General features: G+C 27.8%; 3 protein-coding genes across 3 annotated transcripts; 2 read left to right on the forward strand and 1 right to left on the reverse strand.

Moving 5' to 3' along the window:
* Positions 1-4,893: 4,893 nt before the first annotated feature.
* On the forward strand, positions 4,894-6,280 carry OCT59_029368 (uncharacterized protein; the record flags this gene model as incomplete). The annotated part of the gene is made up of 3 exons (XM_025327773.2): positions 4,894-5,224; positions 5,296-5,556; positions 5,631-6,280. The coding sequence occupies 3 exons, from the start codon at positions 4,894-4,896 to the stop codon at positions 6,278-6,280; spliced, it is 1,242 nt and encodes a 413-aa protein (XP_025169584.2).
* Positions 6,281-10,420: 4,140 nt separating this feature from the next.
* On the forward strand, positions 10,421-10,711 carry OCT59_029369 (uncharacterized protein; the record flags this gene model as incomplete). Its single annotated transcript, XM_066143519.1, has 1 exon — positions 10,421-10,711. The coding sequence occupies one exon, from the start codon at positions 10,421-10,423 to the stop codon at positions 10,709-10,711; it is 291 nt and encodes a 96-aa protein (XP_065994659.1).
* A 2,253-nt stretch (positions 10,712-12,964) lies between these two features.
* Positions 12,965-13,688, reverse strand: OCT59_029370 (uncharacterized protein; the record flags this gene model as incomplete). Its single annotated transcript, XM_025332628.2, has 2 exons — positions 12,965-13,207; positions 13,623-13,688. The coding sequence occupies 2 exons, from the start codon at positions 13,686-13,688 to the stop codon at positions 12,965-12,967; spliced, it is 309 nt and encodes a 102-aa protein (XP_025169582.1).
* Positions 13,689-17,282: the final 3,594 nt, after the last annotated feature.

The raw sequence follows: 17,282 nt of genomic DNA on the forward strand, positions 1-17,282 counted from the left end.
AGTTGTCCTTTAACTTTTCTCTTATGTAGAATATGGGTAGTATTTTCTATAAATATAGATAAATTAAAATTAATTAATTTGCAAGTTACAATATATTATAGATTTTCAAGCTTACCATGTTCAGAATTCTCAGATGAAGAAGTTGGTAGTGTTAAAACATTTGTTGCCAGCAACAAAAGTACGCATAATAAAGTAATAACAAACAAATTATTCTTCATGATAGAATCACAGATTTATAACAAGTAATTGGCGTTGTTTTGAAATTTATATATATATATTTTTATAAGGATAGGAAATGAATTTTTTTTGGAACTTTGGAAAGAAGTGGACCATATTTATAAGACTAACCACAGTAGAATTCGTAATAAGACAATAATTCTGGTTACTAAGTGTAAATAACAATATTAAACTTATGATAATAGGAAGTTAACGTCTATAATAGAAACGTGTAATATAAACGCATTTTTTAGAAATTCAATTATTTTGCTGATCCTGGCCGAGTTACTCTACAATAGCAGATCGTAATGAAACGTTTCTTATATGGGACAAAAAAAAATTGATTCTTTGATCCAATTTTCAGGTCTCAATGAGAAAATTTAAAATAGTTATTAAGAAATCTTGAATAATAATAAATGATCATAGATCATTAGTACATTTCTATTACAAGTTATTGACTAATCACTGTTTATTGATTTGATATATTATTGTTTAAAGAAAAATTTGAATGAATTTTAATTGTATCAAATATTTGTAAAGTATATACCTTTGTTTATAAGATTCATTATTATCATTTATTATTTTTGCTTTCTAATCTTGAAAAAAAGAACGTCTTTTAAAAATTCCCAAATACAAATACATTATACTCAAAATTAATTATTGACTTATTGACACAAAATTGTAGTAAAAAGAGAATCACAAATTGTAATAAAAATCAAACTGGGAGATTTCTCACAATTACAGTATTATGAAAAATCTGGTAATGAGATTTAAGATCAACAAAATGTATAATTCTTTAAAGTAAATACATTCTTTGAAATTAAACTTACGTCAAAAAAAAAATCAAATTGTCTAATTATGAAGAATATTTAAAAAGAGTTTATAGTAAATTATTAAAATTTGTGGAAAATTGGAAATACAATTTGGTAATTGTTTGTATTTTTGGTATTTTTGAGGATTCAATGAAAAAATTATTGTCCGGAGCGAAGCGAAGGACTATATATGTCTACGCACTATGATGATTGTCCGGAGCGAAGCGAAGGACAATATATGTCTACGCACTATGAAAAAAAAATCGATCACGTGAGTTTCTCTGTCCGCCACGTGATCGTCACCCAATGAAATCGGCAAATTTTAGTTTTTCGTTCCGGACTTATAACGGTTCCCGTTTCCTAGTCTATGGAAATAACGTGTAAATTTTCAATCACGTGAGTTTCTCTGTCCAGGCGTTATGCTGCTAATCAGCAGAAAATTACCAGAATTCCAAGGCGTTATGCTACTAATTAGTAGAATATCTCTAAATCTTTATTTATTATACCTCGCTCCGGACTTACAACGGTTCCCGTTTTCTGGTTTAAATTTGGCAATTGGAATACCTAAATTGTCTTTTCATATAGACGAGTTTCTTACATTGGAATAATTGAGCACAAATTTAATATTATCAAATAGGTTATTGTGCTATTTATTAGGAAGTGTTCGTGCAACTTCTGTAAATTCTTTACCTAAATCTGGACTAATAATATGATTCCATTTTTGGAAAGTTATTAAGGTAACATTTTAATAAATATGATTGGTCAAAAATCACGTGATTGTTCAAATTTTTTTATTTGTCGACGGCCATATGATACACACACAACAATGTTACACGACTATTAAAACACGTTTTATATTACAAAAGGTATTGTGATGTTTAATTATTGTCGCATTTATTTTTATGACACGTATTGCGGATAAAACTACATTCTGGCCATAAAAGTGTAGTTATTAAATAAGGAGTATCCGGACTTTTCGCCGAAGTCCATTTCACCGAAACCCATTTCGTCGAAGCCATTTCACCGAAGGGATATTTCACCGAAGGGACATTTTGCCGAAAGGACGTCTCGCCGAAATACCATTTCACTGAAACCCCATTTCGCCGAAGCCGTTTTATCGAATGGACCTTTCGCCGAAAAATTATTTATTCCATTTGGTTTTTTATACTAAATACATAAAAGAAATGTTTTCTAGAAAAATTTTTGAATTAGCTGATTTTTATTAAATCTATCTCGTTGTTTTTTTTTACTTACTTTTTCGTGAGTAAAATGTTTTCAGGAAAATAAAGTTATTTATTTATTTCTTAACAATTAATATCAGTTACTTGAATGTTAAAGTGACAATATCCTGGAAAAAAAAATTCTCTAAAAATAATTTAATTTTTATTTTCATTACGCGATGAATATTTTATTAAAATTTTATCGTTACCATTTTCGGCGAAATGTCCATTTGGCGAAATGGAATTCGGTGAAATGGACGATTCGGTGAAATGGATTCGATAAAATACACTTTAGGTGAAACGTCCTTTCAGCGAAACGTCCCTTCGGTGAAACATCCCTTCGGCGAAATGGCTTCGGTGAAATGGATTTCGGCAAAATGTACCGTGGAATGGATAGGTCATAGAGGTATAGTTAGATTATAGAATTTCGGTTACTGTATATAAGTATAATTAGATTATAGAGTGATTATAGAAGCCTCTAAAATCTAACTGGATTGGTTTAACTTACTTATATTGAAATAATCTAATCACATTGGCTATTCTGGGTCGCGTTTAACTCACCTTCACCGACAATCATTTCACCGACAAAAGTTTCACCGACATACAGTATATATAAATTTTTTTGTTACATAATAACGCGACATATATAAAATTAAATATAAATATTTTATAAATATTTTTACATATATCTTTATATCTTTTGTATGAAGTAGGGGGAATTTTTTTTGTTAGTAACATGTGTTTCTTTGTTAGATTTAATATAAAATACAAAAAAAATTACTATTAAATAATATTGTCTTTATTTAGTAATTATTAATAATTACCGTATAATACAATTAAATAATGTATACATAAAAGGAAAGATAAAATTAAATCTTTTTTTTATTCTCATTAAATTCTCTTTTTTCATCAATAAAGAAATGGATATTTGTGAGGTTATTCCTTCTATTCGTAATAAACATAAAATTAATGTTCATGCTTCATTATGAATGGTCAAAGACAAAAATAGAAATCATATGTACTATTGGTGTTGTTGTGAAAAGCGAGATACAGTTCACCCTCGCTATAGTGAAGCTCATGGGCTGAAGGTTAAGATTCACTATAGTAAGGGATTCACTATAGCGAAGGTGAACTGTATTAAGAATTATTATTTATATAGAAAATCCGTACCTGAGCTTTTCTTTACTATAGCAAATTATTCACTATATAAAAATTCACTATAGCGAGGGTGAACTGTATGTTAAACTGCAAAGGATGAGCAACAACAATTTTAAAGATCAACATCATCTTGTAAAAGCTATTAGTCATAATCATGCTGCAGAAGCCAACCGAGTTAAAGTTATAAAAACTATTCAAATTATTAAAAGAGTTTTGGTACGAAATCTCGAAAATCATTTGAACGACTGACACAAGACCGACAATAAAATCTTGACAATCCAAAATCTTGACAAGTCAAAATCCCGAGAAATCATTGTAACGACAAGTTGATTATCCTGACAATTTTAGAACAAAATTATAACACATTTAAACTAAATATTACATATTGCAACAAATTATTTTATTAGAACACATCATTAGATTTACAAAATTGTCGATATAATGACTTATCAGGATTTTGGATTGTCAAGATTTTGGATTGTCGTGATTTTATCATCGATCTTGTGTTAGTCGTGCAAGAGCTTTTGATCGGATACCTGTTTTGGTAACTAAATTAAATGCAATTTCGGGAATTTATTTTTTAATTAGACGGCCATCGGGATTCAAAATTTTATTTTGTCTCACATTAAAATTTGTTTTTAAAATCAGAATCAGAATCGGAATCGGAATCGGAATCGGATATTTGGAATTTTATTTTGCAAATCAAATATATATGGTCATTCATAGTTGAATTCACGTAATTAGGATTATAATTTGTAAGTGTATAGATATACTATTAGGAATTTTATTTTTAGTTTTTCTTATGTTTAGTTGATTTGAACATACATGTATTATGTAGGTAATGGTACTACATCTTCATCGTATGGGATGAATGAGGGAGGTATTAGGTATTACTTACCGAACTCCGGAGGTATTTTATATAATTTATATGTTCTTCATATAAATAAATAAAGTACTTCATTTTATCAATATATATATATATATATATGTTCATTGATCTTTAATATTTTAATTTGTATTATCTAACATGTCAAACATTTGTAAATGTGGGATAAATAAAATTTCGGATTGCGTGCTTTATACGGCTAAATAGTTGATAATCAAAGTCTCGGAAATTTTTAATTACAATTCACACAATTTTATTTAAATTATTCTTTTTTACAAAATGATAATTAACAATTTAATAGAAGACTTTACGACAAAAAGGTCATTTAAATAAAGAAAATAAAGAAAAGGAATGGTTTAATTAATAAACTATGAAGTGTCCGATCACTGAAAGTGTCCAATCACTAAGAATTATTTACGGGGTATTTTATCAAATCTGTCGATATAAAGAAAAAGTATGATGGTATATTAATTGAATTTCAATAAAGATGCGATCATAACCCAAAAAATGTATAAAAGAACGTGTTTTTTTCTCTGGCAGCATTTCATTCTTTTACACTAAAACATTATACTAAAACATTTCCTCTGTAAAGCAATAAGCAATGCAGCAGCAAATTATTTCCTCAAGTTGCAAAGCAACTCCTACCAAATACACGCATAACTCCTTTTCACATCTTTTACAACACACATTATCCTTTAAGTTAATTTCTTTAATTTCTTTAATCTTTTTATCAGTATTAATCGAAGCTGCTCCAGTACCTAATACTCTTGGTTCCATTACATCAATCCCTAATCTACAGAGCTTTGCTAATTACGCTGCTATTGCTTATACTAAGGGTCCTCTTGAAAATTGGAACTGTGGAGAAGTCTGTTTGGCAACTAAGGGTACCCAATTGGTTAAAGATTTTAACAACCCTCGGCTTAACACAAGGGGTATTTTATATTATTACTGTGCCACACATCGTTAACTTTTTGCGTTTACTAACAAAATAATAAATATGTAGGTTACATAGCCACGGATCCAGAAAAACAATTAATCATCGTAGCATATAGAGGAACGGAACCAGGAAGTATTAGAAATTACATTTCTGACTTTGTCATTTATCACGACCTTTGGAGAACTGCACCTGTTAGGGCCTTGGTACACCATGGATTGCTTAATGCTTGGAACCAAATTCAACCCCAAGTTACCGATGATCTTATAAAATTAGTCAAAGAAAAGCCTGATTTTAGGATCGGATTTATGGGTCACAGTTTAGGTGGTGGTAAGTTCAATAAATTAAAAAAAATTACAAATTTAATTACAACTTTTTAACAGTCTTTTTTTTTTTTATCATAGCACTTGCTACATTTTCGGCATTAGATCTGATAGAGAAAGTGCCAGAATTAGCTAAAAATGAAAAAGTGTTTCTTTCTACATTTGGTCAACCAAGAGTTGGTGATGACAAATTTGCTGAATATGTTGATGATAACCTAAAAGTAATAAGAACTATAGTTCGTGGTGATCCAATTCCTCGTTTGCCTCCATCATGGCCAATTCCATTTGTTGGGTTCTATAAACATTTTGGTGAAGAATTATATATAAATAATCCTGATCAAGATCCAAATGCCTTTCAGGAATGTAATGCTGAAGATCCACATTGTTCTGAATCGGTATCTCTTGGTCAGTTAAGCCTAAAGTATCATTCGGGTCCCTATTATGGTGTTAACATGAGAGATGCTACTAGAGAGCCCAATGTAAATTCCATTGAAGATTCCAATGAAGGTGACGAAAATTACGATTACTCAGCTGATCCTTATTTCAATTATGACCCAAATTACAATTATGAAGGAGCTATGGGAGTTAACGGTGTTGATGGTGTTAAGGGAGTTGACGGTACTAAGGGAGTTGACGGTACAAAGGAAGTTAACGGTACCAAGGGAGTTAACGGTACTAAGGAAGTTAACGGTACTAATGAAGTTAAAGGTACTAACGGTACTAAGCACTAAGGGAGTTAACGGAGTTGACATAGATGATAATAACTAAAGGTTATAAATAGATTAAATTATTTATTTTTAGACTTAAAGTAGATAATAATGTAATTTAATTGATTTTTTTTTTAATTGATTTCTATATCAGTTATAGTATTTTTTTTAATTTATATCTGCTGATAGAAGAAGATGATTCAGAAGAACAAGATGAGATAGTAAGAATTATTTTTAAAATGTTTGAAATTTACCATAAATTACTAAATTTAACGTAGTATTTTTTAGATATTTAGTTAAATTAGATAACATTATTATACCTGAATTTTTTTTTCTTATCATAAATTATTTAAACATTTGATTTTCTTCAAGACTCTTAGTTTGTAATTTGAATAATTTATTTTTTATTTTATTTATTTTTCTCATTATATTATTATATTGGATTTATTTATTTTATTTTATTACTATATTATATTGGATGATTTCATACAAGGAAATATATAATTATAACTAAAAAATACACGTGTAACAGAAACAGCATGTATAAATAGTTTGAATTGTGTAACTTTAAATCCCATGCCATATTGCCATATAATTAAAACCCGTGACATGCCTCCGCCTAATCTAATTATGGACAAAAACTATTCGATCCGTGTGCATTCCTACCTTTTTTTTCAGACCGAAAATGTTTTTTTTTCATTCTTTTTTAAAAAAATTTTTTTTCACCGAATTATTGTCCTTTTTTATTTTTTTTTTCAGAAATTTCCCTTTTTTAAACCGATTGCTTTATTCTTTTTCTTTTCCCCAATTTTTTTTTTAATTTTTTATTATTATTAAATAAAGAAATAAAATATTATATTAAATATATTTACAAAATTATTATTTATTTTTTTTTTAAAAAAAAATCAAGTAACATATAGGAAAATTGATCTACGTTGGTAAAAGATGATTAAGGGTTTTTTCAATTAAATTGAACGTTGAATAAATAATTTGATTTTCAAATTCATAAAAATCAAATATTTTTATAATATTTTATAATTAATTAATTGAAGAAATTGTTGATTTAAAAATAGATTATTATAACCAAATCCATATCCGAAATTCTCTAAATAATCACCAGATTTTTAAATAAAGATTTTGATTCAAATGGTTTAGTTAAATTAATAATTTATCGAGTAAAATGAGTATCAAAAGAATAATAATAAATGAAATGAACAGATTCTAATATATTTAATTGTTCAAATATTTTTCCTAAGTTGGTTATAAGTTCAAGATTGACGTAATATAAAATAATAAGAAATGAATTAATGTATACATCGCGGGGTGTGATCTCCATATTTATCACTTCATATACAAATTCTATATCTTACTCTTAAATATATCATGCGATGATTATCATGCATCGCTCTTAAATAAAATTTTTATTGGGCGATGATTAATAATATCGCCTTATTATTTTACTGATTGATCATTGATAGTTTATATACAAATTTTCCCATAGTATAATACACGTAATCTCTTTTTCCTTTTTATTCCCACGATAAATAAAAATATTTTTTTTCACCTTTATCATATTTTTTTATCCTTTCATCACATTATGGATAATGTATCTATTATTAATGAAGATAAAGAAGAAAATATTAATGTTTCTGATACTATTCAAGAAAATATCAATAACAATATTTCCGATACTATTCAAGAAGGTTTGGATAATGAACCCTCTCTTAAAATTGCCACTGAAAATATTAGTCTTGATACTACTTTTGCTTCTTGGGAAGAAGCTGAAATATTTCTTGAGGAATATGGGCGTCGTAATGGTTTCTCTATAAATAAGTATCGAATATCAAGAAATAAATCCAGTCAATTAATCACAAAAAGAACATTTACATGTGAGTTTGGTGGAAAGTTCAAGTCAAATAAAAAGGAAACTGGAAATCAACAAAATACCAGAACTAAAAAGCGTCAGTGCCCCTGGCACATAAATTTGACATTTCCAGAACATGCAACAAACATTACCATTAGTTTATTTGAAAATGAACACAATCATGAATTAAGATCAGATACTTGTGAATTTAATAGTAGATATAGAGAAATTTCAAAAGAAATAATGGATGAAATTGAAATAATGACTAAACATGCAAACCTTTCAATTACCGTACAACGCAATCTTTTAAAGGCACGATTTCCAAAAATTAATTACACAGACTCAGATTTGTCAAACGCCATACAAAGAATCAAGATTATCAGCCGTAGTAATATGCACAATGATGCATCTGATCTTCTTATAGGTCTTGTACAAAAAAAGCAAGAAAATCCTCATTTTTTTCTTAAATTTGAACTTGATGCTGATAATCGTCTTGTGCGGGTCTTCTGGATGACTCCTGAACAAATTATTCTTTGGATTAAATATCATGATGTAATTATTAATGACAACACAGCTAAAACAAATATGTACAATATGCCATTAAGTTTATTTGTTGGTATAGATAATAATGGACGCACAAGATTACTTGCACAAGCTATTGTAAGTGACGAAACATTTGAAACATACCAGTGGATTTTGCAGTGTGCACTTCAAGCAACTGAAAAACAACCAATAGTATTCTTTACAGATGCAGATCCAGCAATGGATGCTGCAATTCCTCTTCAATTTCCAAACAGTTATCATGCACATTGTATATATCATATTGCCCAAAATTTGCCAAAAAATTTGAAAGCAAAACTAGGAAGTTTGTATAATAGTTTCATTGAAAAGTTTTATAAATGTCGCAATAGTCTCTGTGAACCTTTATTTTTTTCACGATGGACTAGTTTGTTAGAAAATTTTCCATTAGCTAAAGATTATCTTCTTAGAGTATTATGGCCATCAAATAAATCATGGGCACGCTGTTATTTGAAACAAATATTTACAGCTGGCATTGAAAGTACTTCCCGAGTTGAAGGAATGAATGCAATCATTAAAAAAACTGTTAGAAGTAATTCCACTTTGTGTCAACTTGTTGATCAATTATCTGAACGACTTATTTCAGAAATTCAATGGGGAAGATTTCATGAATATCGATCTTCAACTACTAGTTCAATTTCAGTATCAATAGGAGAAGATCTTTTTCCATCTGTAATTAAGATAATGGAAAAGTATTTATGTATAAATACTATAACTGCTATTAAAGTAGAAATGGCACAATGTCTATATCTCCAAGCAACTATCGTTTTATTTTCAGAACTGGATTTTACTCAAGAACAGGTAATTATTTATCGTGAGTTAGAGGGTTAGGGTCAGGGTTAGGTTAGGGTACGGGATTAGGGTATGGCATTAGGGTTAGGTTAGGGTACGGGATTAGGGTATGGCATTAGGGTTAGGTTAGGGTACGGGATTAGGGTATGGCATTAGGGTTAGGTTAGGGTACGGGATTAGGGTATGGCATTGGGGTTAGTGGCATTAGGGTTAGGTTAGGGTACGGGATTAGGGTGTGTTATTAGTGTTAGGTTAGGGTATGGATTATGGGTTAGAGGTTTGATAGATAAATAAGAATTCATGATTAAGTATCATACTAACTGTAACATTTATTTTATTGTTAGGAAATAGAAGGTTTTATTGAAGATTCTTATGACGCACAGCAAATTACTTTACAGTCAATTATTGATGAAATTGGTAAAGAAGATGTAAAAGAAATCTGGAAAATTTGCGATATTCGTCCTGGTAAAAAAGATCATATGCATTATATTGTAATTTCCAATGAAATTTCGTTTCTATGTACATGTTTAACCACAATATCAAGGGGTATAATTTGCCGTCATTATTTTCGCGTAATGATGTTTTCAAAAGTTGCTGGTTTTCATATTTCAATGATTCCAGAAAGATGGTATCAAGATGTTTATCAAGGAAAACCATTGACGCAGGAAACTGGATTAATTTTTCTTCATGAAAATGAAAACCTGGAAAATAATACTAATAATGATTTAGAAATAAGGATTCCAACTCGTAAAGCTATTACCATTCCAAAAACTGTACCTATAATGAAGAAAGCTATTGAAAAAAGAAAAAAGTATGGTAAATTGTGGGGTATGGCCCGTGAAGCTACTTTACTTGCACTTGAATCTAATGATAATGAAATGGAACTTATATTACAAGATTATATCAATAAAAAGAAGCGAAACTATGAAATGATTTCAGAAAGCAATACAGAAATTGAAATGGAACAAAATCATATTAATGAATCAACCAATATAAGTAATGAATTTCAAGAACTTGGAAATATTCAAAATCCACTAAAAGCTAAAACTAAAGGCCGTCCTCCAACAAAGAGATATAGAAGTAGTATTGAGCATGAAAAGGGAGAAAGTAGTAAAAGTGGTTGTTCAAGCCGAAATACATATAAATGTCGTATATGTGGACAGTGCGGTCACAATGCAGCATATCATAAGAATGACAAACTTAAAGAACGCCAACAATAAATATTGTATGTAATTTGTAATTACTTTTTATTGTAGAATGTAAAATATAATATAAATTTAATAAAGTGACATATTTATGTATCGCATGTAATGAAAATTATTTTTAAGCTGTAATATGTTGGTATCGCACCCCTGAAGTGTAATTTTAGAAAATCGCAGGGCGCGATGCAAAATTTTTCCCATAAGAAATAATTATAAAATTTATAATTAATTTAATAAAAATATTTGTAGTATTTTCATAATGTATAATATTAAAGTTTTTTCGAAAATACTTCTAAAAAATCAATCAATTTTAATCCGAATTTCATTCTACACTCAAACGTCAAATCATTAATATAAATAGCTACATTATTGTAAATATAATTGGGAATTGCTAAACGTCGCCTGGGTTTTTTTTTCAAATATGTCACATGATGTACAATATATAAAGACTAAAGAGTAAATTTATTAATCGGCTCATATGGGCCGATTTGACGCATCATACCAATAGTAACCAATTCCCATTTACTATGAAATTATCACATGCAATGCGTCAAATCAGCCCATACGTGACGGCTGATTTCAACTTAGCTAATTTTTGATCGGCTAAACTTAAAATTTTATCGCAAAAGATATTTTGAAAAAAATTTTTTTTGCAAACATAATACTCAAAATAATCTTATCTAATGAAATTTTATTTGCAAATATTAAAATTTAAATCACACATTTACGATCTTAAAGAAAAAATCATTGTATTTATTTTTAATGAAGTGATACAGAAAAAAGGAAAGATAAGAAAATTAATGATTGAGAAGAAGATGCTAATAAAAAAATGAAATAACAATGGAGTAATGGAAAGTAATAGAATTATAGAAGATGAAAGGAAGTAAAAAAGAGTAATAAGAAGTGATGAGGAGATGAAGAGGAGTGATGAGAAACGAAAAGGAGTAATGGGAGACGAAAGCGATGGGAGACGAGAAGTGATGGGAAGATGAAGAGGAGTAGGACAAAAAGAAATGATAGGAGTAAACAGGATAGAAAAAGAAATAATGGAAAATGAAAAGGAGTAATAGAAAATAATGGGATGTAATAATGAGAAGTAATAGGAGGTGAAAAATGATGAGAGACAAAAAATAAAAAAAATGATCATGATAGGACAAAAGATAATGATAGGAAACCAAGTAAAAAATAAAACTATAAAGTAAAAAAAAAATGAAAGTTAGTAAGAAATGAAATATAAGATAGAACAAAATAAAAAACATACCTTTATTAATTGTAGAACCGAAAGAACCAAAAGATCTAAAAAATATGAAATAAAATTAGTGAAAACCGAAATATGAAACAGAAACAAAATAAAAAAATAAAAAAATAAGAAACAAAATGTAAAGTGAACCTTAATTGCAGCACCGGAAGGACTAAAGGACCTAAAAATAATGAAATAGAGTTAGTAAGGAATAAAGTGTAAGAATGTAAGTTAGAAATAAAATAAAAGAAAAAAAGAATACCTTGAGACAGAAAGAACCGAGGAAACGAACCTCGAACCTATACTGAAAACTGAAAATGAACGATCATGTGGCCAATCTGGCCAATCAAAAATATTAAATCTGCCACGTAATCGAAGACCCCAATATCAATATAATTTATATCATTCTAATATTATAAATATAATTTAATACATATTATTTTATTAATTTTTGTTAACTAATTATTACCTATATTAAATTCCTTTATAATAAAATATTCGCCACTCCGTCTCTTGTTAAATTTATAAATAATCTTTTCTTTTTTTCTTATTTTTTTAAGGGTTTAATGAATAAAAATAAGTACAATGCGTGATAAATGTTTATCGTAATATATAATGTTTATATGAACTTTTTTTTTTTAATACGAAAAATGAATGGAAAGAAATTAAAAAAATATCTACAATTAGAAAATCAAAATAAATAAATAAAAACGAATGAAAAATAATAAATTAGTTTGGTTGGTTTTGGTACGAAATCTCGAAAATCATTTGAACGACTGACACAAGACCGACAACAAAATCTTGACAAGTCAAAATCCTGACAACTCCCGACAAATCATTATACCGACAAGTGACAATTTTAGAACAAAATTATAAAATTTATCACATTTAAACTAAATATTCTCCTAAATCTTCATTTTTAATATCTTTCTAATTTCTTTATTAGCTTGATCAAAATCCAACTAAATTCTAAATCTTGTAAATCTTGTACCAACTCCATCTTCACTTTCAACATCTCATTTACCTCACATTTATTCTACTAATAATTTTACTATAGATAATCCTAATCCTGTAACAATTTGTAAAGAATTTTCTTGAGAAAATGGTTGAAATATATTTGTTGATAAAAATGATGGTGATATACCACATCCTGTATCAGTTATTGTTATTAACGCGTGAATTTTATTTGATGATGATGATGTATCCGTTGTTGTTGTATCTTGTACTCTTGCATGTTTCTTATATTGATCACTTAATGATGAACGATAATGATGCTAATGAAATCAAGACATATCCTTTCTTCGTAAATTGAATTCCTATTTAAAAATATATATATACTGTATATACAGTATATTAATAAACTCGAATAACGTTTAATTAAGACTTTCCAATTTAACTATTTGCTTAACGTCTCATTTTTTTAAAAAAAAAAAATTGAGAGAAGATGATGTTACGCTCGCGAAAACAAGTGAAAAGGAATAACATTAAACAAACAACCAAGTTGGAACTGGATTGTCAATCCGTTATATCTGTTATTGTTACACTTACTTCGATATGTGCGCTCTAATTTTCGTGTAATTGGGTAAAATCCAGAATGAAAATCAATAAATTTACCCGATAATCTAAATAATCAAATTATAAATTATTTTTTTTCTTTTTTAAAAGTAATGTTATATTTTTATAACTTACATTCATTAATAATTGTTTTAATACACCATCTTCAGAGCCATTATCTCTTGGTTCAACATCAATCATAGTAAAACATCTTGTTGATGATGAGATTGATTATTAGGATGTAATAAATCATATACACGTTTTTTTCTCGCTTGTATTATAGCAGTATTATTATTATTCTCTATTAATAAATTTTCTTCATCATTGTTTTTATTCATAGAATTAGCTATTTTATTATTGTCGTTATATATAGTATTAGTAGCGGACTAGCGGTAACTAATTGTTGACCCTCGAAACAAGCTTCAGCCTTCAGATACTTCCTTTAACCCTATAAAAAATTTTCTGGAAAAATTCCGATAAATGATCATTTTTTTAGTTTTCATTCCAAAAAAACTCTATATGTGATCAATTTTCTAAAAAAATTCTATAGAGTAATAATTTAACTAAATCAATTCGTTCCTTCTGTTCTTTCTTCTTTTTATTATTTTTATTCACTATTTTATTATCATTTTCTTTTTCATTTAATTTCTTTTGGTTAATTGGATCTTCAACGTAATCTTGTTTTTCACTTTCTAATTTCGCAAAATCTAAAATAATACCTATTAAAGAAGTTCCACAACCCTGTATTGTTTTAACCAATACAGCTTAAGCTTCATTTTATTTGCTTTCTTCCATTAATTCACAACTTGCTAAAATACCATATAGAACAGTTCTTAATTCATGAGATATAGAAGAAATGAACGCACCTTTTACTCTATCAGCAACGATAACTCTTCTTTTTAATACTTCACTAACAACATTTACACCAAAATTACTTAAATAAACACGTTATTCATCTTCAAATTGTCTTTGTGGTTCTTTTGTCATAGCGATTAAGAAACCAAAAGCATTCTGTGTATCATCATAAATGGGTACAACAATATCAGAATGTACATCATCAGGAAAGATGATCAGTAATAGAGGTAAAGAAACGTCAAACTTTTATTAAAAAAACGTTTTTTTTGTTTCTTTTAATGAAAAGTCAAAAAACGTCAGATTTGACGTTATTTATTTTTTCTTAATGAAAACGCCGGGTTCAACGTTTTTTTATTAAAAAAGTAGTATTTACTAAATCTTGCATTAGCATTTACACTAACTCAACTCCCCTCTAAACATGAACTCTTGTATTATAATAACTACAAAAGGCTAAGAGTCGGAAATTGATTTTCATTCGAAAAATTAATTATTCGGAAAATTGATTTTGCAGCGATGAAAAAATATGGAAGCCCAAACTATCTTTTTTTTTCCATAAAATTACGTTAATTGACTAGATAACAATATAGCATCATGTTTATTTTCATTTTATTCAATTGATTGTTATATGGTTCAGTCTATTTCACCGATAATTATTTCATCGACAGTTCAACTTACCGATAGTGAGTTAATTTCACTGATAGGAATGTTTAATAAGTATATTCAAAATAAAAGGAAAAAGTATACCTTTTGTACGAAAAAAATTAGATTTTTATTTAATATAAAGCAAAAAAACTTCTAATTACTAAATAATATTAATAATAATTCATTAAATATTGCAAAGTATTATTAAGTATATTAATAAACATTAATTTTTTGCGAAATATTTTAAAAATCTTTACGTTTTAAGAAAATTATTTAATTGTCCGAAGAGTTAGCGAAAGGACTAGTATTTACCGTACTGAACTAACAAAATTTGTTTTTGTCACAATAGACAATTATGTATTACGATTTATGTAACATTACCTATATGACCCCCTGAAATATGCCAAATAAATATACTGTATGACACGTAGATCAACTTAAACATTTTTGCGACGTATTAATAAGAAAAATATTGATTATACAATGAGGACATTATTATTTGTGAATAGGAGTTGCAATTTACAAGCGCTGATCATTTCGCTAAAAATAGAAACTTTATTTAAGGTCAGGTTGACCGACTATGAAAAATCTTAAAAAGATTCGATAATCGATTCCAATCCCTGCTTGTGAAACACTTTAAAATTAATTACATATTAGTAAAAACAATAAGGTTACGGATATCTATGAGAATTAATCGGAAATTGATTTTTGCAGATCAAATGAGTTACCATTCCGATGAATGAATTTTTCCATAGAATTTTATTTATTTATCTATTTTTTTTAGAAAAAATGGTAAAAATTTATAAATTTAGTACTACGAATGAATTGGGATTTACAAGTACACACTTAAATAAGTTAAATATACTATTTCACTGAAAATCATCATTTCACCAACAATCAACTTACCGACAGTCATCTCACCGAAAATCATCTTACCGAAAATCATTTCATTTCACTGGTTCACCGACAGGGCTATTTCACTGAAAATCATTTCATTTCACTGGTTCACCGACAGGGCTATTTCACTGAAAATCATTTCATTTCTTCATTTCACTGCTGTTTCACCGAAAATCAATCTCACCGAAAATCATTTCACCGAATTTTAATTTTTTACTGTAATTTGATAATCGATAACATTAGCCACAATTTTATTCAATAAAATCGCACTTGTTTATGGCAAGCCGTACTAAGTCAAAAGGTTGATAACTTTTCATCATGTTTTATGATGATTTTTCATCATGTTTTATGATGATTTTTCATCATGTTTCATGATAACTTTTCATCATGTTTCATGATGACTTTTCATCATGTTTTATGATAACTTTTCATCATGTTGACATGACGACTTTTCATCATGTTGATCATATTTTTCATCATATTTTATGATGTTTTTCACCATGTGACATGAAATTTTTTCATCATGTGTTGAATAATCTTCATCATGTTTCCTAATATGAAATTAAAAATGTCTTGCCAAACTACTGGTTTTTTGATGTTCAGATTTAGAAAATAAGAAATTTTTTTTTTACAAACTTAGAAATTTACCGATTTTCTGGTATTTTGCCATTACACAAATATATATCACATAAAAAATTTTATCACATCACGTTAACAGTATATGAACAAAAGAAAAATAATTCAATAAAAACAATACATATACATAAATATAGGTTGTAAAATTTTTCGTATGGGAAGAGTTCGTATGGATATCTTTGATAGAAAATATTTTTTTTGAGATTTTTTGAGTTCGTATGGGAAGAGTTCGTATGGGACTTTTTAATAAAGATTTTCTTTTTGTAGGGTTTGTATGGGATATTTTTAATAAAAATTTTTTTTTTTTTTTGAGATTTTCTTAGAGTTCATATGAGAGGATGTCTTTGATAGAAGAATTTTTTTTTTGAGTTCGTATGGGATATTTTAAATAAAAAATTTTTTTTTTGAGATTTTCTAAGATTCATATAGGATATTTTTGATAAAGATTTTTTTTTTTGAGATTTCATATGGGAGGATGTCTTTGACAGAAAAGCATTTTTTTGAGAGATTCTAGGGTCGTATGGGATATTTTAAATAAAAATTTTTTTTTTTTTGAGATTTTCTAAGATTCATATAGGATATTTTTGATAAAGATTTTTTTTTTGAGATTTTCTTAGAGTTCATATGGGAGGATGTCTTTGACAGAAAAGCATTTTTTTGAGAGATTCTAGGGTTCGTATGGGATATTTTAAATAAAAATTTTTTTTTTTTGAGATTTTCTAAGATTCATATAGGATATTTTTGATAAAGAATTTTTTTTGAGAT

Source organism: Rhizophagus irregularis, chromosome 9 (genome assembly GCF_026210795.1).
Source record: "Rhizophagus irregularis chromosome 9, complete sequence".
Lineage (NCBI taxonomy): Eukaryota > Fungi > Glomeromycota > Glomeromycetes > Glomerales > Glomeraceae > Rhizophagus > Rhizophagus irregularis.